General features: G+C 39.1%; 1 protein-coding gene across 1 annotated transcript in view; it reads left to right on the top strand.

The window, feature by feature from the left end:
• Window positions 1-24,531, top strand: part of LOC149219117 (chaperone protein dnaJ 10-like) — a 407,942-nt gene that overhangs the window by 3,248 nt on the left and 380,163 nt on the right. The window contains exons 3-4 of the mRNA XM_089382533.1: window positions 1,320-1,402; window positions 1,769-1,919. Coding sequence (XP_089238659.1) covers window positions 1,320-1,402; window positions 1,769-1,919 — 234 coding nt within the window. The remainder of the gene's footprint in view (window positions 1-1,319; window positions 1,403-1,768; window positions 1,920-24,531) is intronic.

Genomic DNA, 24,531 nt, shown 5'->3' with positions numbered 1-24,531 from the left:
TGTTCTTAATGTAGTTCACCTATGGGGGTTAATATGGGGTACCTAGGGAGGTACCCAAGGGAATAATAATAGATATGTATTCTAATATTGTGAAGAAATATCATGTTCCTAGAAAACAGGAGGAGTTCGTAGAATCCTTCCATCTTCTAAGAACATTACATTAGTTCATATTATTATAATACCTATATATTATTATTCCCTTGGGTACCTCCCTAGGTACCCCATATTACTCCCATAGGTACACTACATTCAAATTATAATTTATAATCCTTTTTGATGAAATAATTGCAATTTTGTCATGATTTTCCTCTACATGTTGCGAAGCTACTCGATGCAGAGTGCTGAATATTCTTTAGCAACGTAGCTTGTCAATTCATTTTTCATTCACATTGTCATTTTGGAGATAATTGATAATTGTGCTAGAAATTGCAAGAAGCGCTTAGGAGGAATACAGGTTTAACAGTTTTCCATCATTTCTGTTTTTCCCTTATTATTATAGATTACTATAATATATATTCAATTTACATGCTTCTACTGTTATATAGATGAAGTTTTTATGCCGTCACCTTGACAGAAAACATGTACTGCATTCACTAGAACCCATACCATCACATTGACAGTAGACACTAAACATGTACTGCCTTTACTAAAAACCATACCATCACCTTGACAGTAAACATGTACCGCATTTTCTAAAACCCATTTTGTGCAAGCTCTTTTCCTATTTCATTTAGTGAAACTACAAAATCTGGAGTTTAAATGATTGGAAACCTCGTTGGAAAATACAAGTGTTTGGGCTCTAAGAAACATTTTGCTCAAATTTTGTAGTTAATTTGGCACATAATACATTAATTGAACTTATAACAATATGTGCAAGTGTGAGATATGGAATAGGGCTTCTAATATGTCGGTCACTAGCTTTATTGGTTTTCACAGTCTCTGAAATGGTTTGACCAATCGAAGTGGATCTTCTGGGATGTCCTTTGAAATGTTAGTGTTTAAAAATGGATTTGGTAGAATTTAACTTCAAAAAAAATTAATGTTTCTGAAATTTGTAGCTTAGCTGCTCAGACTTCTCAAATAAGAAAATTGTTTGTTATGACCAGAACAGGTAATCATATATCAGGTTTTCTTTATCCTTCTCAACTTTCTAATCCTCCTTTCTGTATCTCTACTTTAATAAAATCCATCTGTCTCAAAAAGACATTGCAAATTACATTTTTAAGATGTTCAATTGCAATAAGGTGTTCAATAGCAATAAACTTTCTGTATATGTAGTTGATTGCCTAAACCAAAAGATGCATTATCTCTTCATGCAGGTGTTGGGAGAAGCTTATCAAGTTCTTAGTGATCCAAGACAGAGAGCAGCATATGATAATAATGGAAAAGCAGGAATATCAAAGTAACACTTGGCTTATAACATTAGACTCTAGAGCTATTAAACTTTACAGTATAATCAGCATTCTTAATTGTTTGTCAATATATATGACTTTATCACTTTTCAAGCCTTCCAGGAATGTTCTTGGCTGTTGTTTATAGTAATTTATTTCTAGTAGGTAAATGTTTAGATGGAATTGTTCCAAGAGTTCTCAGGTGCTCTCTGCAATGTGATCAACTGGTTTTTGGTTGATTAATATAATAAATTGCAATGAACTATATGTTAGGAACTTTGTATTTGAATTTTGCATATGCTGAATTTATTTTATTATTGAGTTAGTGAGGAAGTATTTTCCTTGATATCATCTTATGCAATAATTGTCAAATGCAGGGAAACCATGTTAGACCCCACAGCAGTATTCGCTATGCTGTTTGGAAGTGAGTTGTTTGAAGAGTACCTGGGACAGCTTGCAATGGCTTCATCTGAAATGTTTAGTGAAGGTGAAGAAGTACATACGAGGAAACTGCAAGAAAAGCTGAAGGTATTCTTAATCATCATCGGGATAATGCTTTTCACAATGCTTCTATGTTCTGGATATTTGTTGTTCTGACCGAATTTGATCCTCCTTTGCTATACTCGAGTTTTGTAACCTATTCAAGCCATAGGTGTCTTTGATTGGCTAAATGGTGGAAGACTGTGATATGGGGAGTAATGTAAAGGGTTTGGAAAATGTTTTAATATTCCCATGATAGAAATTGATGAGAAGTGCAAGCAGAGGCCTCTGAGTGTGGTCACTCTATAGAAGCAGTGAGTCAGTCTTTTGTGTGGCATGCTCCAATTGAAGAAATAGTTCAGCTCATAGTTACACTAAAAGAAAATGAAAATACATTATGTGCATAAGTTTGTCATTAATTTCAAAAGTGTTATTGGATCTCTAACTGTAACGACTGCAGGGGCTGTGCATGGTTACAAGGTGCTTTTGGTGCACAATGACCCTTTGAGCATGTAGCATTGGCATGTTTCGCGACTGCCTAGAATAGCATAGTGTTAATCCACCCGGACTATGCCTCACAATATGAGCTTGTTATTATGTTCTACATATAAGTTACTTAGTGGAATATCGTAACCTATCCAATATTGAACTTAGGCATACATATTGTCACATCCCATATAGTACTTCTTCAAAGTTAAAATGTAGCATAACAGAAATTCACATTTATTCAGAAAGTACACAACTTGTACACTACATATTTTATATGGGATGGCTCTCTAGCCTCAATCTCTTTATAAAGTGAAAATTTACATAATATAGGCAACCTTAGCCCACTGCTTCGGTTTCTTCCTTAAACCATGCAAAAATCACCAAAATACAATACCACATACTTGTCACTAAAACTTGGCTCACTCAGACCGGTCTCTTGTTCACCTGCATCTCCGTTTCACCAAATTTCTTGCCCTGCCTTTGGTTCATTCGGTGGTCTGCCCAACCACAGGCCCACCCATACTTTGCAGCTCATAGCTTGACCTTCTCCTTTGTTTCATTGTTCTGCTTGTCCTATGTCTTCTGATCTTTTTCCTCATCCCAAACGGTTTTCCCCTTGGTTATTAATATGTTGCGACTGGGGTAGGAGAACTATCACGTCGGTTCACTTCCACGCTCATTCGCTTGCCCTCACGTTGGTCCACATGTTGGCTCACCCTCGGTTTGTTCCACAAGTCAGCGTGCCCTTAGTTTGTTCCACCATCATTCCATCGCCATGTCTCTCCATCGTAATGGGGTGTTTCTCACCCTCAGGTTGATGCTATACTCCTTCACACAATAATATCCCTCTTTTGGGATAACGCCCTTGTGGCGCCTGATGCTCAATCCACCGAGCCGACATGCTAAGTTTTGTGCTTCGCACACCATATGGCTTCCACATTGCATGTTTGGTTCCGCCCAACCGAAACCCCATGCTTGGTCGCTCGTGCCCAAGTTGACTTGACCAATTGGTTCCTTTGCCTACTACAAATGACTTAACTTTGTTCCATCACTCAACCTTTCTAGTCAAGCTTGCCTTGGCATGTGCTTGCTCATGCCCCAGTCATTGACTGGAAACCCCAATCTTAATTTTCTTGAAACTCTGCGCACTACTTAGATGAATTGTTGAAAACAAGGCAACTGAAAACTGAAACCAAATTTACTTTCACCAAGACACAAAGTTTCTTAACTTTCAACATGCAGTGGAAAATAATCAAGATAAAATCACATGCACACAAAATTGATGCGCCTTTTATACCAAGGAAACCTTAAGGGGAAAACCTACTTTCTTTGTTGTGGTATTTTATTGATTGTTCTTTGAGAAAATGGATCTATTACAATTCAAGCTGCTACTGTAGCCAACAATCTGTCTTTGAGAAAGCGCTAGGCTTCTACTCACTATTCTCAGCTCTACAACTGTTCTTAGCTAAAGATAGTCTCGACTTGATCTAAGAATCTTGATCCCTTAGTTCCACATGTGAAAATTCTATCGCTGCAACAACTGATTTACTTTACCTACTTATTTTCCAATAAGTTATTTATGAAATTCCTTCAATAAACATTAAAATAAATTTTGCTGCAGATATCACACCATAATACAGAAACAAACACATGCACAAGAATCAACACATTGACACAGATATTTTGGACAACAGTACCTGGAAAAGCCCAATGTGGGAAAACTGGTGCAGCAAGGGAGGATTTTATTATTCAACAATTGTTCAGTACAACAGGGTGCCAAACTGGCTTACCCAACAGAGAGAAAAAATTCTTCAGCACTTCTCCCAGTCTCAGAGTCAGCCTGGCCGACCTCTGCGTAGCTCCCAGACACTCTGCGTCATACACTCTGCATCTAGCCAAACCTGATGTTGAGATGCCTCCTGGAAGCTGGCAGGCTCCCCATCCTGAGCTACTATTGCCTGATATCTATTTGGTTGTTTTTGCTCCCTGTTATTGTTTCTTGGTGCACCAATGAAGTCCTCTGCATCTTGCAGAATCTGACGAAGTTCCCTACTAGTTCTTCCTCTGCCAACAGGTGCTTCTGTTAGCTCCTCCTCATCCTGTGAATCTTCCTGACCTGAGGAAGAATTCTTTACTTCCGTTGGTTGAAGAGATTTAACCAACATCTCCTCTTTTCACTGTTCCTCGGAAGGCATTTCACCAGATTTTCTAAAAGCCCTGTCCTTCATGAACTTCACATCTCGTCGAACCACTACCTTCCTGCTCCCTGGAAGATAGATTCTGTATGCCTTAGCGTTCTCTCTATATCCCACTAGATACCCTTTTTCCGCAGTTTGATCCAGCTTTTTCCTCTTTTCCTTGGGTATGCAGCAATATGCTAAACTCCCAAATATCCTGAAATGACTGACTTTAGGCGTTTTCCCTGTGAAAACTTTGTCTGGAGTAATCTTGCCCAATACTTGATGAGGAGTCCTGTTCTGAACATAGACTGTTGTGTTGCATGCTTCTACCCACAGGAATTTTGGCATATCCTGATCATACATCATGGCCCTAGCTGCTTCTATAATAGTCCTGTTCTTCCTTTCTGCTACTCCATTCTGCTCCGGATTGTAAGGAGTTGTCCACTCCCTTCTGATGCCCTCCTTAGTGCAAAAATCAGTGAAGTCCTTATCGACATACTCTCCACCATTATCTGAGCGCAAAACTTTTATTTTCTTCCAAGTCAGATTCTTCACCAGAGCCCTGAACTCTTTGAATCAACAAAAAACCTCGTCCTTGGTTTTCATAAAATAAATCCAAGTTTTCCTTGAGTGGTCATCAATGAAGGTAAGGAAGTACTCGGCACCACTAAGAGCTTTAGTGGATATAGGTCCACAGATATCTGAGTGTATCAATCCTAGTACACTCTTGGCCCCATTTTTACTTTTAGGAAATGTTGCTTTGGCATACTTTCCTAGAGCACATCCTTTGCATACATCATCTCATTCCGTACTAAGATCCGAAACTCTTGTTACAGTGCTCCTGAGAATTCTCAGAGCCCCATGGTGCAAATGTCCCATTCTTCTATGCCATAGTACGTTCAAATCTTTGTCTCCATCACTGTCTATTAGTGCCATTGGTGATTCTAGTTGTAGTCTATACAACCTGTTACTTTTGATCCTGATCTGCACTTTCTTTTTCCAGCTCGGGTGTTTGACGTATACTTTCTCCTTGATGAAGAAGACATCATAGCCTTTGCCTTGAAGTTGCGACACGGAAAGTAAGTTAATCCCCAATCCTGGTACATGCATCACATTGGTAGCACGGAACCGCTCTCCTAACTTTGTTTGAAAAACTATGGTACCCCTCCCTACTGGAGTACACTTTGCCTTGTTCCCCATGGTGATCTGAAAGTTCACTTCTCCTCCAGATAATCTAAGAAACATTCCCGGATTCTCTTCATATGCCAAGATGCTCCACTGTCTATATACCATACCTATGATGATGCGAAACTAGTCATACAAGCCACTTCTTCTTCCAGCATAGAAGCCAACATAGAGAAATCGAAATCACTTTCTCTTGTGCAATTTTTTGAAAATCTGTGCGAGTCTCCTGACGTAGATGCCTCTGCCTCGTGGTCTCGACCCATAATTGATTTTCCCTTCCTGTCTCTGATTACTTCCTCTGATACCATGTGAAAATTCTATCACAACAACAATTGATTTACTTTACCTACTTATTTTCCAATAAGTTATTTATGAAATTCCTTCAATAAACATTAAAATAAATTCTGCTACAAATATCACACCATAATACAGAAACAAACACATGCACAAGATTCAACACATTGACATAGAGATTTTGGACAACAGTCCCTGGAAAAACCCAATGTGGGAAAACCGGTGCAGCAAGGGAGGATTTTATTATTCAGCAATTCTTCAGTACAACAGGGTGCCAAACTGGCTTACCCAACAGAGAAAAAATTCTCCAGCACTTCTCCCAGTCTCAGCGTCAGCCTGGCTGACCTCTGCGTAGCTCCCAGACACTCTGCATCAGCCCCTGCTTCTCTGCGTCACCCACGCAGGCCCTCCAGTGATTGCGCAGTCTACTGCTGCCTCTGCGTCTGCCTCTCCAACCTTTGCGCTGGTCTTCTGGTGTTGCTCTCGACTCTCTGTTCCGTACTCTCTGTCTCCTGCTGCTCTCCAGAACACTAGTTCGAATTTCTCAGCTAACCCCACTCCAAAAATCGAACTGACTGGTCTCCCTCATTATGTCCTCCAACTGACCCTCAAGTCTCTTCTTATACTTTTCTCTTTGGTCCATCAACGACCGAGATTAAATCTCTAATCAACGGCTAAGATTAGATTTGGCTTGATCCATGACTTTTGGACCCCTCTAACCCAGTTTTATATTAATACCCACTAATATTTTATTTTTCCTAAGTTTAGACTTAGGAACTCCATTAAAAATATTAATTATTTTAATATCTCCCAAACCGATTAAAATCTGCCCAAACCATTTCTGGGCCTTGGAGATCTCATGTGCTTTAGCCTCTCCACCAATTTTCATGGCTAGAGCACATCCGATGCTACCCCAAATCAACACCACAATCCTTACGCACACTGCTCCTAAATCCTTGCGCACTTAGGCTCCTAAATCCTTGTGCACAATTTCTCCTTAACTGATGCGCATTCCACAATAAAGAATGATTTGTGATCTTGTGCCTTCATCCTTCTCTTTATAGATAGAAATCGATGCATGTAGGAGGCCTAGTCAAATTTCAGTTCACATTAGTGTCAAGAGTTTCCTTTTCTAGTTAACTGGAGCAAGTCCCAGTTACACTTGGACTAGCTCTCAGTTAACTAGCTCGAGTTCCTCCTTGATTTACTCTAGTTGTGATTGCGAGTTAATTGAGAACTCAACTTGTTCTCTCTCCAATCAACATTGAAGTCTTAACTTGTTCTAACTCAACTTGTCACTGCCACTTCATCTTGTAGTTTAACTGAAGAAGACTCCAACTAACTGAAGCTCCAACACTACACATGCAAACTTGATGACCATTCTAGTAAATTGGAAATCAAATCATCGTAATTGAAGTCTATCTCATGAATTCACACTCATGTGAGAGAAAGACTAATTCATGGTCTTCATTGGTTAAGGAACAAGCCAAAAGACCTTCCATTGCTACATTTCCAACACTCTCTCTTAGTGAGGAAGAGATTTTGTACAACTCCCAACTTATCTGTGAAGTAGATGAAACTGCCTCTTGCTAATGCCTTGGTCAAGATATTTGTTGTCTGCTCCTCTGTTGGAATGTACGGTAGCTTCACTATCCCTTTTTGGACACAGTCCTTGAGATGATGATACCTGATCTCGATATGCTTTGAGTGATCATGAAACATTAGATTCTTAGGGAGCTTAATGCAACTTTGATTGTCACAGTGGATCACAGTGGGCTCCATCCTCTGCCTGAAAAGTCCCACAAGTAACTTCCTCATCTAGATAGCTTCACTTTCTGCCAAACTGGTAGCCATGTGATCAGCCTTTACTGAATTGAGTGCAACTGGTCTATGCTTCTTGCTAAACGAGGAAACAATTGTTGACCTAAAGCTGAAGACACAAACTGAAGTACCCTTTCAATCTATGGAGCTCCCTGCCCAATATGCATCCATGAAGCCCTCAAGCCTCACTCCATCAACCTGTCTATACCATAATCCAAAATATTTCGTGCCTTTGAGATACCTCAAAACATGCTTCACAGCAACCTAGTGAACTCTGGTAGGATCCATCATGAACTTGCTCAACTCGTTCACTGCAAAACATATGTCAGGCTACGTGTTGATTAAGTACATCAATGACCCGATGAGATACCTGTATAATGTAGCATCTACTCGCTCTGCTCTGCTAGCATCCACCTTCTTCCAATTTGTGACTAGAGGCATGGTCATGGACATGCAATCCTGTATATGAAACTTCTTGAGGAATCAGGATCTATGTAGTGTACTTCCTATTGTCGCCTAGATTGTATAGACACCATGACAACGCTCAGGACGAGGGTTGTCACTCTGATCCTTGCCCGCTCTGTTCTAGTTGTCTTATAACAGCAGGCTATGGGGGGTAGTCCCTATGGAATGAAGTGAAGGAAAACAAGTTGAGAATCAACTTACTTGGGAGACATGGATGAGTGGCCTAGCCACTTGGTTGAATTTAAGCAAGATTATTGATTAAATTAGATTTTTCTATTATGAGACCAGTGCCTTAATGGAGTCACAAATTCTTGATTCTTATGAATTGAAACCGAATGACCGAATGGACACCTGTTGCTTGAATGATTGACTAACCTATATGATGTGTGAATCCTAGGACCTATGTGAGATGCAGTGATCTTGGTAAATTTTAGTTAAATGCATAGTCTAAGTGTAACCTTCCTTTAACTATTTCGAAGTTGGGCTCCAACGTAGGTTGTGGGAAGGAGGCTAACAAGAAGTAAGCTAGGGCCTGATTAATGATACCTTATGTTAGACTTCTATCACTCGATACCTCCAACGCTATAGAGACTGTGGCTCTGACGACTGCAAGGTCACTTCGTTAACCACCGAAGAGTTGTTGAGGCCCCTCAAGCTAGATAGGAAGGGTTGACTTATATCTCTATCAACCTAGCTTATGCTAGGAGGTAAATTATTAATGCAAATCTAGATCTAGGATGCTTATGCAAGAGATTATGAGTGAGATTTATCTTGAGTTAAGATTTTCTTAAGTTGTTTAAGTACTTTGATTAGAAACCTTTCAAGAGTACTTATCAGTAGTGAAATGCAATTTTAAACAAGATAAATTGCTTACGGATTCAAGTGCAAATTTCAACAATATTTCACAAGATACCAAGTAACCCAAGATGCCAAATGCTAACAATAGTCAATCAAGATGCTAATCACAGATTTATGACAGTTTATATCAGCAATACTACTTCAGAAAATTCAGATTTATCAATGTTGTAGCAACAGTGCATAAACTACTTTGACGAAACTTGTGCAATACATTGAAACATAAAATTTCCAATTTGACCAACAATGTAAATTAGCTTCTGTTTATTTTGGGTAGCATCGGATGTGCTCTAGCTCCAAAATTTTGTGGAGGGGCTAGAATACATGAGATCTCCAAGACCCAGAAATCGTTTGGAGAAAATCCACTCGGATTATGAGTTATTAAAATAATTAATAATTTTAATGGGGTTTCTGAGTTTAAACTTAGGAAAACAAAAATATTAATGGATATTAATAAAAATATGGGCGAGAAGCTTCTAAGAGACGAGGATCAAGTTTGTTTTAATCTTAGCCATTGATTAGGGACTTAATCTCGGCCGTTGATTCATCAAGAAGAAAATTATAAGAGGAGGCTTGAGGGTCAGTTGGAGATACATTGAGTGATCAAATCAGTTCGATTTTTCTGGGGCGTGGTTTGCTGAGAAAGTCGAACTAGTGATTTGAGTTGCAGTGAGACGGGTAGAAGCAGAGATTTGGATCGGAAAGGGATTCCGAGCTAAAGAGTACCGAGTAGAGAGGCAGCAATAGCATGAGAGAGGCAGCGCAGAGACCTACGCAGCCCAGGAAGGGGCTCACGCAGTGCTGACGTAGGCCGAGAGGGTCTCTTACAGTGGCAGTGGAAGATATTAGTCAGAAGTTTGAAATTTTGCTGGAGAAGTGAAGTCTTGAGACGGGAGGGTTGAACAACAACCTTCCTCCAGCAAATCGATCCAACAGAAGGGGTGACGCAGTCTCCTAGAGGCAAGACACTAGCCCAAGCAGGGATTGCGCTGGGATTTCGTAGTGCTTGTCGGAGTTAGGCCACTCAATGGATCATCAATGGATCATTTGTGATTTGGAGAACGAGGTAAACCCTCGTATGTATTTCTTGTTGCCAAGATTTCTCCGAAAGGGTAGCCGGTGTGAGATACTACCTGTTGTACTAAGATTCTGTTTGCTTAATAATACAAACCCTCTATCTGCTACATTGGTTTTCCCGCATTGGGTTTTTTTGGGAATGTGTTGTCCAAAAATAATGGTGTCCCTTGTGTGTTTGTCTCATCTATTGTTTCAGTTTATGATTTGTATGTCAGTGTAGTCTGCAGTAGTGTTTTTCATCATTGTTTATAATTAAATAACTTGTTGAATGAAATAACAAGTAGGAGATGATAAACCAGTGACTGCAGAAGGATTTCTGTTTGTATAGATTTAGAAATTTTCACAGCTTCGTTAGCACACTTTACGATGGTGTATTCAACAATATTTCAGATCTGATTTTGAAATTACAGTTGTAAGTAAAGAAAGATTAGCAAGATAAAACTGCCTAAGATAGATGGCCAATATGCCTAAAAATAGCAAAATGCACCAAAACTTGAAAAATTCAATTTTAGGACTTTTGGTGAGTTTGACTTAGCAATTTTCAGATCTGATATGATTATTACAACAATGAGTTAACTACAGATCAACAAATTAATCCAGCCAAAAATAGATGCCCAAACTTCTAAAAATAGAAAATTTTCACCAAACTTGCAAAAATTAATTTTGAGTTATTTAGAGAATGTGATTCATAAATTTTAGAACTGATATGCTATTATAGTGGTAAGTTAGTCAGAGATCAGCAAGCTAAAAATACTGAATACGCTGCCCCAAATGTCTAAAAATAGTAAGTTTTTGCCGGAAACTAAAAGTTCAAATTTTTTTTAGTCCTTATCAAGCATATGCTTCAGAAATATTTCAGACTTGAATTTCACAGTTATGCAGTAAATTCCAGCAAGCTAAAATGTTAGATCTAGGTCAAATTAGAGATGTTGAAGTGGCCAAAACTTGTGAAAATTGAGATTTTTCAATTTAAATCGATTTTGACCAATCAAAATATGATTTTAGGGCTTGGACATTAATGATTTAACTGCTGTAATAAAACTGAAGCAAAACAAGGGTTTAGAGGTCAAACCCTAGACCAAAGGCCTTGAAGATCCCACTGTTGAAAATCATTGAAACTTTGGGATCATGTTGCCGCTTGGAAAATAAGAATTTTGAGACCTTAATCTTACAAAATTGCCAAGTATTTAGCCTTAAAACTTCAGATTAGGGTTTCAGGTCAATTTTGGGGCAAAATTGGTCAATAATTGGAGAACAAGGCTAAGGGAAGCAAATTTCGGGGGATAAATGGGCTAGGATGATAGATCAGGGCACAAGGATGAAGAATATGGCCAAGAAGGGCGAACACTTTCCCCAATGAGGCTAGCGTTGGGGAAATAAGGGTTTAGGGGCTTAGGGCAAGAGGAGGCCAAAAACTGAAAACCCGTGTCTCGTTTTTTTTTCTCTTCTGGATCTGAATTTTGTCGTCAAATCTTCAGTAAATGTCCCTACAAAATTGTTTAGAGACTAGATCTTACCCTCAAGGGCCTAGATCTATCTCTTCTCTCACTTTATCCCTTGATCCAACCTGCAAAAATGAAAATAAAAAACACCTAAACCCCAAATATATACCAAATAGATCTAAAACCCCAACCCAAGTTAGAAAAATAATTTACACTTAAAATTACAAAATTATTTTGCAAATTGTATATGGATTTTTTTTAAATAAATTTTGAGAAAATAATTTTTATAATATTTTTTTTTTTGAAAGAATGGCTAAAACGCTTTAGAAAAATTATTGCTCACTATATCCCCAGCGAAGATTTAATCCACGATATAAAAACTACGAATCCAAGTAGGATGATCCTTGCTCACAGTCTGTGAACTTGGAGACGAAGGATTGAGTACCTATAAACATTGTATTATCTCAAAATATATCAAGTAAAACACCACATAGGAAGCCCGTAGTCAATACATACCACAGATCAATGAATAAGAACACCTTGAATTGCACCCCAAAGTCTTTTATTATAGTAGAAAAAATAGTTTCCAATGGGACAATAATTTACAAAATGCTTCAGCAGCAATTCTAGCCAGAGATCAAGATGACTAGAGACTCAACTGGCTCTCTAATTTATAGATAAATCTTCCAAATGGAAAAATAACAGCTAGTTTCTTTGATCCTTGTCAAAATAATCTTGGTCGTTGATAAACACTTTAAGTTCTTTTAATCTTGGTCCTTGATTTTTTATTTTTGAGGAATTTTCGAATTGATCATTTAACTCAAAATTAGTTTTTTTGAGCTAATTTCCTCAAAAAAATTGACTTCGACTTAACCACCAAGGTCCAAGGGTCCAAATTTTCTTGAAATATACAATATTCCCCTGGTGGAGGACCTTTAAAAATTGTTTTTTCAAGACCCACGAATTTTTCCATTTAGAGAATATATTTTCATAAGACAATTAATTTGACTTTAATTAATTAATTTTCTGGCTTAGAATTTAATTTTATTTTGCCAAGAAAATTAATTAATTCACACATGAGGGGATTAATTATTTTTCCAACCCTCTAATATATATGATTTTTCATTTACAAGACTCAAATAGGGAATACACATTTGTCTTAGACTCTCAAGACACCTAGCCCATCTGTGACACAATATGATCTAGTAAACCAAGTGATTTGTAATAAAATAATTAAGCCAATTAGCTTAAATTATTCCCAAACCACTTTTATATCAAACTCAACTAAAACACTAGGACTCACCTAATAATTTGACAATAAATTTCACTCTAGCTTTGCGGGTTTAAGCTGGAGGGGAAAAACTCTTTTGATTAGCGGTGTCGAAAAACATGGGTAATCAGTGAGGTTAAAAAACCTCCTAGGATGGAATTCTTCATCAAATTATAGGCTTACCTAGGTTGTTACATAGACTCAAGGTTTTATTAAGATCATTTACAATATATAACTTGCAGAATGGGATGACCATGACACATGGACTGTTGAAATGTGATCCGATCCTTGTTGAAAAAGTTGGTACTTCCACTTCCTTGGAACTTAGGCAATTTGAGTGCGATATCTGGCTCCATATGGGGACACGTTGCTTGAAGGAAGTAACGTGAAAATCTCAGAATCCTGCATCCAAGAAAACTGAAGTCTATCAAATAGATATCCATTTAAAATCGAAGTCATCATGCATATATAGAAATTAATGCTAGACTAGAAAATTCTACTCTAACAAACTAAAACATAAAAGACATAATATAAATGCATGAAAAAAACTATCTAATGGCATGAAATAAAAGGGAGTAGGGTTAGAGATACTATACAAAACGATGCCCTATGGCATTAGATGTCTTCAACATAGTGCATACTTAGCATCTGTCAGCTTTCTGGCAGGTTTGAAGGCTGCTTCTATGATGTGTTGAAGTTTCTAAGTCTACCAGTTAGAAACCCTCCATGCACTTTACTGATTTATTCCTACCTATTTGTTTTGTTATTTAACAAGTTGTTTACAATGTAAATACTGAAAATAAACACTAGTGCATGCTCAACATATTGCAAATCATCAACTGAAGGAAACAGAAACAAGCACATAAAATGACACCATTATTTTTGGACCAGTGTCCCCGGAAAAACCTATTGCGGGAAAACCGATGCAGCTATCTGAGGGTTTTCTTATTAATCAATTTTAGAGTACAATCTGGATTACCCAACAGAGAATTTCCTTGGCAGTATTACCTCTCAGTCTGAGACAAATGTCCCAGCTGAAACCCCGGATAAACCTTCCGACAGCGCCTCCCCGGATAAACCTTCCGACAGCGCCTCAGCTCCAATCTGCCCCAGAAACCCTAGCGTCTGCCTATCTGGACTGCGTCAGCCTCTCTCTGCCCAGCGCTGGCCTTGCGTCACCCTGAATGGGCTTGCATCAGCCTCAGGAGGCCCTACGTCAACCTTCTGGCCCTCTGCATCAGCAACGCTGGCCTCTCTGAAGCAATGCGAAGCTCATGGCTGCCTCTGTGTGACCCTGCGTGAGCCCTAGCTGCTGCTGCGTCACTCTCTCTAGCTCCTGCGCTGATCTCCCGACGCTATCTCTGTCTTTCTGTCTCTCTGTACTCAATGCCCCTCAGCTGCAACTCCAATCACTGATTCTATCTCTCTTAGCAAACCCCGCTTTAGAGAATAGAATGACTGATCATCTGGTGTACTCTCCAAGTGACCCTCAAGCCTCCACTTATACTTTTGTCGTTGACATATCAACGGCCGAGATTAAGTCCCTAATGAATGGATAAGATTAGATCTGGCTTGATCCATGTCTTTTGGACCATTCTAACATAGTTTTATATTAATCCACATTAATATTTTAATTTCCCTAAGTTTAGACTTAGAGACTCCATTAAAAATATTAATTATTTTAATATCTCCTAAACTGTTTAGAATCTGTCCAAACCCTTTTTGGGTATTGGAGATCTCATGTGCCCCAACCTCTCCACGAAATTTCGTGGCTAGATCACATTCGATGCTACCCCAAATCAACACTCCCTCTTAGCAAGGATTGTTCTCTAGTAATACTTCTCACTGAGTATTACTTTGATCATTCGGCATCGGTCCCTGTGCTGATGCTAGGCCTGCTGCCCACCATCCTCTGCACTGTTGTATCTTGTACTACTACCCATGGTTCTGCCACTGCCACTGCTGCATCTGTATGACAGCGCCCTCTGCATCTGTGTTGTTGCTAGTCCTTTCTCCCAACACTGCATCCGCACTGCAACTCCTCTCATCACGCTGCATCGCGCTGCCCACTGCTGCACTGCAACTCAGAAACTGAGAAGTAAGTAACTGATCTCCCAACTTTGACCTCTCTGTTGGGCTAGAGACCCTCCTAATGTTGAAGCTCCCTTCGCCGCTGACAAGTGCTCCCTCTCTGACCTCTGCGTTACTGCAACAACTCCCTGCATCTCACACCGTTGCACACCTCTCTGTGCCATCCTGTACTGGTGCAACACTCCCGTGCCTCTCGCACCGTTGCAGCTTTCTAGCCTCGCGCTGTCTCGGGACTCCTGCACTGTAGTTCTCTCTGCCACTTCATCCGCATCCATCTCTACCCACATCAGCCAGTCCTGCTACTCCTCTTCAGGGCTCCCATAGCAAGGTCTAATCCAAGAGGCTGGGTATCTCGAGGATCCTGCCCCTCATCGCTTGTAGTCCACCTGACTATAGCTCGATGTCTCCCCACTTCCGCTCAAGTGGTGCGTGTGCATTCATGGCACAGTCGTCGTCTGTCTCCACTTCCTTCTTTGCCCTTGCTGGCGTTGCCTTAGTCTCGGAAGACTCTCCCTTACTCTTCTTCCTTGGAAACTGGGTTGCATAATGACCTAGCTCCTCATAGCCGAAGCACTTGATCTTGGAGAGATCCTTCTTCTTCCGCTTTTCTTGCTTTCCCTCAGATGCTAGGGCAACATCTTCCTCCTCTTCCCTTTTGACTCTGATCCCCTTACTGCTGCTTCCCGCCTTTGACTGTCGTCTGATCTCTTCTTGGCGAAGAGCTGCCCACATATCATCCCAAGGTGGAAGTGTCCCTCTGCCCATTATACTCTGGACAAATACCTCCTAGTCTTCTGAGACTGCATTCAGGGCTGTCCTCACCATCAATTCCTGATCCGGCATGGCTTCTATGGCAATCAACTGATCTCGGATCTCATTCAGTCCTCCGAGGAAGGTGTCAATCGGTTCTCCCTTCTTCATCTGATATGACCTCAACTGATTTTCTAGTAACATTCTTCTCTGCACAGAAGTATGCTGGTACAATTTCTTTAAGGCCTTCCACATCTCATTTGTCATTTCCTTCTCGGCAATGTGTGGTACTACATGGTCTTTGATCCCGTCAAGGATGATGCTCTTGGCCCTCGCCATTGCCTCCTCGTACTTGTCGTTCTCAGCTGGGTCGACTAGGTTAGCTATTGTCTTCAAGGCAAAGTGCTTGACACGATTTCTGTCAAGTATGGATAAGATTCTAGCCTTCCAGACTGCGAAGTTTGACGCTCCGTCCAGCCTGTCCTGGTCTCTTACTCCGTGTAGTGCCATGATGCTTTTTTACTTCCCTCCTAGAAGTTCTCGATGAGATACCTTTTGATTCTCGATTTCCTTCCTGGAAATCCTTCTACTGATGTCAAGATGCCCCCTACTCTGATCGTCTGTGCAACCACACCATTGATCCAGATTTTTCGGCCAAAAACCCTTGGTAGCAACTCCCTCCTCTTGGCCTTGCCCTGTCAGGTACTGTTTTTATTATAGTACCTCACCAGCTCCACTCTGCAACTTTCCCACAGCCTCCTAAACCCCAGCAACCTGAAGGTGAGAGCTTTGAGGCTCTGCGCAATCCCGACACCAGCAACCTGGCCTCCTTAGCCAACTGCGTCAGCCTTCCTAGCTTTTGTGTGGCTTTGCGTGAGTCTCCCTTTGCCTCCCTTAGCCTCTACGCTACCTCTTCCTGGCTCACCCTTGATGACACAAGCACTGCGTCACCCTTCCCTTGTTGCTGCTCTGCTAGAAACAACGTTTGTCACTCAGGACAACTGTTTTCTGCTACTATTGCTCTGCTCGGTTGATGTCCTCAGTTCTCCTGTGATTTGCAACCACACTCCGATACCATGTTGAATTTTCTAAGTCTACTAGCTAGAAACCCTCCATGCACTTTACTGATTTATTCCTACCTACTTGTTCCATTACTTAGCAAGTTATTTACAATGTAAATACTGAAAATAAACACTAGTGCATGCTCAACATATTGCAAATCATCAACTAAAGGAAACAGAAACAAGCACACAAAATGACACCGTTATTTTTGGACCAATGTCTCCAGAAAAATCTAATGAGGGAAAATCGGTGCAGCTATCTGAGGGTTTTCTTATTAAGCAATTTCAGAGTACAATCTGGGTGCCAAATCCGGCTTACCCAACAGAGAATTTCCTTGGCAGTAGTACCTCTTAGTCTGAGACAAATGTCCCAGCTGAAACCCCAGATAAACCTTCCGGCAGCTCCTCAACTCCAATCTGCCCCAGAAACCCCAACATCTGCCTTTCTGGACTGTGTCAGCCTCTCTCTGCCCAGCGCTAGCCCTGCGTCAGCCTCAGGAGGCCCTGTGTCAGCCTTCTGGCCCTCTACATCAGCAACGCTCGCCTCTCTGAAGCACTGCGCAGCTCCTGGCTGCCCCTACGTGACCCTGCGTGAGCCCTGGCTACTACTGCGTCACTCTCTCTGGCTCCTGCACTAATCTCTCGACACTATCTTTGGCTCTCTGTCTCTCTGTACTCAATACCCCTCAGCTGCAACTCCGATCACTGATTCTATCTCTCTTAGCAAACCCCGCTCTAGAGAATAGAATCACTGATCATCTGGTGTACTCTCTAAGTGACCCTCAAGCCTCCTCTTATACTTTTCTCATTGACATATCAATGGCCGAGATTAAGTCCCTAATCAGCGGCTAAGATTAGATCTGGCTTGATCCATGTTTTTTGGACCATTCTAACACAGTTTTATGTTAACACATTAATATTTTAATTTCCCTAAGTTTAGACTTAGGGATTCCACAAGAGAGAAATATTTGTTCAAGAAAAACAAGAGATCCACAAGAAGCGAGCTTCTAGCAGGAACTCTTGTAAGAAATGAAAGAAGTGAGTTCGCCACTTGAACATGAATCTAGCTCCAAGATTCAAAAGGTAAAAACCAAAAAGTTAGTTAAGGATCAAGTAGATGGATATCAAGTAGAGCTTCCTGCTTGAGAAAAATGAATGAATAAGTGGAGTTGCCACCCAAACCAGGAAACCAACCTAAATGTCCAAGCGCTAAGAGTGTGAATGAACAAGATGATAGGATTAGTGAGAGAAAAAATGATAAGGTGATTAGAAGATGAAAAATGATGAGAGATAGGTGCCAAAAAATGTTGTGACCTTGATGGAATAATGAATGAGAAGATTTACAAGATTATGGAGATTGTCGTAAAGCCAAGGTCCAAAAAATTGGTCCCTGGCAATGACGCCAAAAAATGTTGTGCCGTTTAATAGGCTAATGAATGGCAACAAAGATTATAAGATTAGGAAGATTGTCGTTGAAGCACCGAAAACAAGTTAAACCTATCCCCAACAACGATGCCAAAAAATGTTGTCGCTCGGATTGTACAGGCACTGCGACAATGCTCAGGATGGAGGTTGTCACTTTGATCCCCACCCACTCCGTTCTAGTTGTCTCATACAAAAAGCTATGGGGGGTAGTCCCTATGGAATGAAGTGAAGGAAAGCAAGTTGAGAATCAACTTACTTGGGAGACACGGATGAGTGGCCTAGCCACTTGGTTGAATTTAAGAAAGATTATTGATTAAATTAGATTTTTCTATTATGAGACTAGTGCCTTAATGGAGTCACAAATTCTTGCTTCTTATGAATTGAAACCAAATGACCGGATGGACACCTGCTGCTTGAATGATTGACTAACCTATATGATGTGTGAATCCTAGGACCTATGTGAGATGCAATGATCTTGGTAAATTTTAGTTAAATGCCTAGTCTAAGTGTAACCTTCCTTTAACTATTTTGAAGCTGGGCTCCAAGGTAGGTTGTGGGAAGGAGGCTAATAGGAAGCAGGCTAGGGCTTGATTAACAATACCTTTCGTTAGGCTTCTATCATCAGATGCCTCTGGCGCTGCAGACATTGTGGCTTTGAAGACTGCAAGGTCAAAATGTTAACCACCGAAGAGTTGTCGAGACCCCTCAAGCAAAATAGGAAGGGTTGACCTATATCTCTATCAACCTAGCTTATGCTAGGAGGCAAATTATTAATGCAAATCTAGATCTAGGATGCTTATGCAAGAGATTATGAGTGAGATTTATCTTGAGTTAAGATTTTCTTAAGTTGTTTAAGTACTTTGATTAGAAACCTTTTAAGAGTACTTATCAGTAGTGAAATGCAATCTTAAACAAGATAAATTTCTTACGGATTCAAGTGCAAATTTCAACAATATTTCACAAGATACCAAGTAACCCAAGATGCCAAATGCTAACAATAGTCAATCAAGATGCCAAATGCTAACAATAATCAATCAAGATGCTGATCACAGATTTATGACAGTTTATATCAACAATACTACTTCAGAAAATTCAGATTTATCAATGTTGTAGCAGCAGTGCATAAACTACTTCAAATGACGAAACTTGCTCAATACATTGAAACATAAAATTTCCAATTTGACCAGCAATGTAAATTAGCTTCTTTAGCACACTTTACGATGGTGTATTCAACAATATTTCAGATCTGATTTTGAAATTACAGCAGTAAGTAAAGACAGATCAACAAGATAAAATTGCCCAAGATAGATGGCCAATATGCCTAAAAATAGCAAAATGCACCAAAACTTGAAAATTTCAATTTTAGGGCTTTTTGTGAGTTTGACTTAGCAATTTTCAGATTTGATATGATTATTACAATAGTGAGTTAACTACAAATCAACAAATTAATCCAACCAAAAGTAGATGCCCAATACTTCTAAAAATAGAAAAATTTCACCAAACATGAAAGAATAAATTTTTGAGTTATTTAGTGTGAAATTTTTTGAATCTACACATCAAAAATCCTACTGCAATCACTGGTTTATCATCTCCTACTTGTTATTTACTTTCAACAAGTTATTTAATTACTTAAACAACGATGAAAATACTATTGCAACTTACACATACATACAGATCATGAATTGAAATAAACTGAGACAATCACACAAGGGACACCGTTATTTTTGGACAATCGTCCCCGGAAAACCCCAATTCGGGAAAACCGGTGCAACATATAAAGGGTTTGTATTATTAAGCAGATTTCTGAATACAACTAGGGGTGCCAAGTCCGGCTCACCCAACAGAGAATAAACTTGGCAGAGGTACTTATATCTGGAGACAGATATTTTGGCAATCCAGCAACTGGATGATCAAATCCCACAGATGACAACTGTTGTTCCCAGTGTTGGACAACGATGGCTGCTCCAAGCTCTACGCTGGAACTGCGTCACCTCCTCTAGGAGTTGTGTCACCCTCCCAGTGAGCCTCCCTTGCTTAGAAGTCGATATGTTGAATTGTTGCTCTCTCTGCCCCACAGAAAACCCCAACGCTGCCTCTAAGGGACTGCGTCAGCCCCTCTAGCTTCTGCATCACCCTCTCTGGAGCTGCGTTGTCTCTCCTGCTGCTGCTCTGCCTCTCTGCTATGTATTCTCGGCCTTGGACTGAAGTCCCTCTGTCGAACTGCCCCTCTCACTGCAACTCAAATCACTTAGCTCGACTTTCTCAGCAAACCACGCCCCAGAAAAATCGAACTCTTTGATCTCTTGGTGTGTCTCCAACTGACCCTAAATCCTCCTCTTATACTTTTCATGTTGATGAAGAATCGGTCGTGATCTAATCTCTAATCAACAGCTAAGATTAAAACAGGCTTGATCCTCGTCACTTAGAACCTTCTCACCCATATTTTTATTAATACACATTAATATTTTTATTTTTCTAAGTTTAGACTTAGGAACCCATTAAAAATATTAATTATTTTACTAACTCTTCATCTGGGTGGAATTTCACCAAACGATTTTTGTGTTATGGAGATCTCATGTGTTCTAGCCCCTCCACCAAATTTCGGAGCTAGAGCACATCCAATGCTACCCAAGATCAACATTTAGAGGATGTGATTTATAAATTTCAGAACTGATATGCTATTACAGCAGTAAGTTAGTCATAGATCAGCAAGCTAAAAACACTGAATATGCTGCCCCAAATGTCTAAAAATAGTAAGCTTTCGCTGGAAACTGAAAATTCAATTTTTTTTTAGTCCTTATCAAGCATATGCTTCAGAAATATTTCAGACTTGAATTTCACAGTTATGTAGTAAATTCCAGCAAGCTAAAATGTTAGATCTATGTTAAATTAGAGATGCCCAAGGGCTTAGACATTAGTGATTTAACTGTTGTAATGAAATTGAAGCAAAAGAAGGGTTTAGAGGTCAAACCCTAGGCCCAAGGCCTTGAAGATCCCACTGTTGAAAATCGTTGAAACTTTAGGATCACGTTGCCTTTTGGAAAATAAGAATTTTGAGACTTTAATCTTACAAACCGCCAAGTATTTATCCTTAAAACTTCATATTAAGGTTTTAGGTCAATTTTGGGGCAAAAGAGGCCAATAATTGGAGAACAAAGTTAAGAGAAGCAAATTTGTGGGGATAAATGGGCTAGGATGATAGATCAGGGCACAAGGATGAAGAATATAGCCAAGAAGGGCCAACGCTTTGCTCAATGAGGCTAGCGTTGGGAAAATAAGGGTTTAGGGGCTTAGGGCAATAGGAGGCCAAAAACTGAAAACTTGTAACTCGTTTTTTTTTTTTTTTTTTCATCTCCTGGATCTGAATTTTGCCGTTAAATCTTTAGTAAATGTCCCTACAAAATTTTCTAGAGACTAGATCTTACCCTCAAGGGCCTAGATCTAGCTCTTCTCTCACTTGATCCCTTGATCCAACCTGCAAAAATGAAAATAAAAACACCCAAACCCCAAATATATACAAAATAGATCTAAAACCCCAACCCAAGTTAGAAAAATAATTTACACTTAAAATTACAAAATTATTTTACAAATTGTACATGGTTTTTTAAATAAATTTTGAGAAAATAATTTTTATAATATTTTTTATTGAAGGAATGGCTGAAATGATTCAGAAAAATTATTGTGTACTATAGCCCTAGCAAAGATTTAATCCACCATATAAAAACAAGGAATCCAAGCAAGATGATCCTTGTTCACAGCTTGTGAACTTGGAGACCAAGGATTGAGTACTTGCAAACGCTATGTATTATCTCAAAATATATCAAGTAAAACACCACATAGGAAGCCTGTAGTCAATACATACCACAAATCAACGAACAAGAACACCTCGAGTTGCACCCCAAATCTTTTATTATAGTAGAAAAAATAGTTCGTAGCGAGACAATAATTTACAAAATGTTTTAGCAGTAATTCTAGCCAGAGATCAAGATGACTAGAGACTCAACTGACTCTCTAATTTATAAATAAATCCTCCAAATGGAAAAATAATGGCTAGTTTCTTTGATCATTGGAAAAATAATATTGGACGTTGATAAACATTTCAAGATTTTTTAATCTTGGCATTTGATTTTTTATTTTTGAGGAATTTTCGAATTGATCATTTAATTCATTTTTAATTAACTCAAAATTAATTATTTTGAGCTAATTTCCTCAAAAAATTGACTTTGACTTAACCACCAAGGTCCAAGGGTCCAATTTTTTTTTGAAATATACAATATTCTCTTGGTGGAGGCCCTTTAAAAATTGATTCTCTCAAGACCCACAAATTTTTCCATTTGGAAATTTATTTTCCTAAGACAATTAATTTGACTCTAATTAATTAATTTTCTGGGTTAGAATTTAATTTTATTTTGCTAGAAAAATTAATTAATTTACAAATGAGGGGATTAATTATTTTTCCAACCCTCTAATACATATAATTTTTCATTTTGAAGACTCAAAAAGGGAATACGCATTCGTCTTAGACCCTCAAGACACATAACCCATTTGCGACACAATATGATCTAGTAAACCAAGTAATTTGTAATAAAATAATTAAGCCAATTAGCTTATATTATTCCCAAACCACTTTTACATCAGACTCGACTAAAACACTAAGACTCAATAATCTAACAATAATTTTTGCCTTAGTTTGGGGGGTTTAAGCTGGAGGGAAAAAAATCTTCTGATTAGCCATGTCGAAAAACACAGGTAGTCAGTGAGGTTAAAAAAACTCCTAGGATGGACATTGTCATCAAATTATAGGCTTACCTAGGTTGTTACATAGAATCAAGGTTTCACTAAGATGATTTACAATATATAACTTGCAGAACGGGATGAATATGACACATAGACTACTAATATGTGATCCAATACTTGTTGAAAATGTTGATACTTGTTGAAAACGTTGGTACTTGTGCTTCCCTGGAACTTTGGAAATTTGAGTGCAACACTTCTCTTGCCCCAAGAGATTTCCCGATCATCCTGATACCATTCAAGTTGGCTTAACCTTTGAAGTTCCGATGAAGTTGATTCCACATAATTTTGACAAATCAATCCTAACACCCTTTCATTCCCCTCAGTCAATATTTGGGCCAACCCTTGGCCCTTTACTAGCTTGGTAGGTCTAATATCTAAATCATATTCTTGAACCTTTGAGACCCACCTAGCTCTAGTTTCCTAAGAAATCAGTTTGAGTTAAAATGCCTTTCACAGCAGAGTGGGTGACAAATGCAATTATTTTAGAATATCCCACATAAACTCTAAATTGCTTGAGGGACTTGACTAAGGCATAAGCCTGCTTCTCTATGGTGCTATACTTTAGCTCAGATCCTTGAAGGGTTCTACTCATAAAAACAATAGGTTGCTCATACCCTTCTTTGTTCTTTTGAAGCAACACTCTAGAAATAGTATCTTCAGATGCAAAAGAGAAAATCAAAAACTCCTTTGAATAATTAGGGCTCACAAGAACAGGTGCTCTAGCATTGAAATCCTTAATTTTTTTGAAAACCTTTTCTTCCTTCATTTCCCCAAACAAACTTAGCATCTTTCTTTAAAAGGGTTTGAATGGATTTAGCAATTTTAGCATAATTTGGAATGGACCTTCTAAGGAAGTTGATCTTTCCTAAAAAGGATTGAAGGGACTTAACATTGTGAGGCAAATGAATCTTTTGAAATGATGTGACCAAGCAACTTCCCTTCAGTCACTCTAAAAACAGGCGTAGCAGGATTTAGGGATATCCCATATTCTCTACACCTATCAAAAATCTACCTTAGATGACCCACATGAGAACTTCCATCTTTAGAAAAAACAGTTAAGTCATCTTGATAAATTTCAATAAATTTCCCAATTAGGCCTTTAAAAGAATATTCCATAACCCTTTGAAAAATTGCTCTAGGATTTGTTAGTCCAAAAGGCATCTTCAAATACTCAAAAGTACCCTATGGTGTGGTGAAAGTTGTTTTATGCCTATCTTCCTTTTTCACCATGACTTGGTTATAACCTAAAAAGCCATCTAATAAGGACATCATTCATGATCTTGTTACCCTTTTTAATAAGGTTTCCATGTTAGGTAAAGGGTAATAGTCCTTTTTACAAGCTAAATTAAGATTTCGAAAATCCACACACAACCTGATTGAACCATTCTTCTTTCTCACTATAACCAAGTTTGAAGTTTGAACACCATGTGGAATGCCTAGTGTGAGCTATGATTCCAG

Source organism: Pinus tabuliformis, chromosome Q (genome assembly GCF_031772625.1).
Source record: "Pinus tabuliformis cultivar Carrire ecotype Pingquan chromosome Q, CPIR1, whole genome shotgun sequence".
NCBI lineage: Eukaryota > Viridiplantae > Streptophyta > Pinopsida > Pinales > Pinaceae > Pinus > Pinus tabuliformis.
Note: the sequence above shows the minus strand (reverse complement) of the source record. Positions and strands in the feature narration are given on the sequence as shown.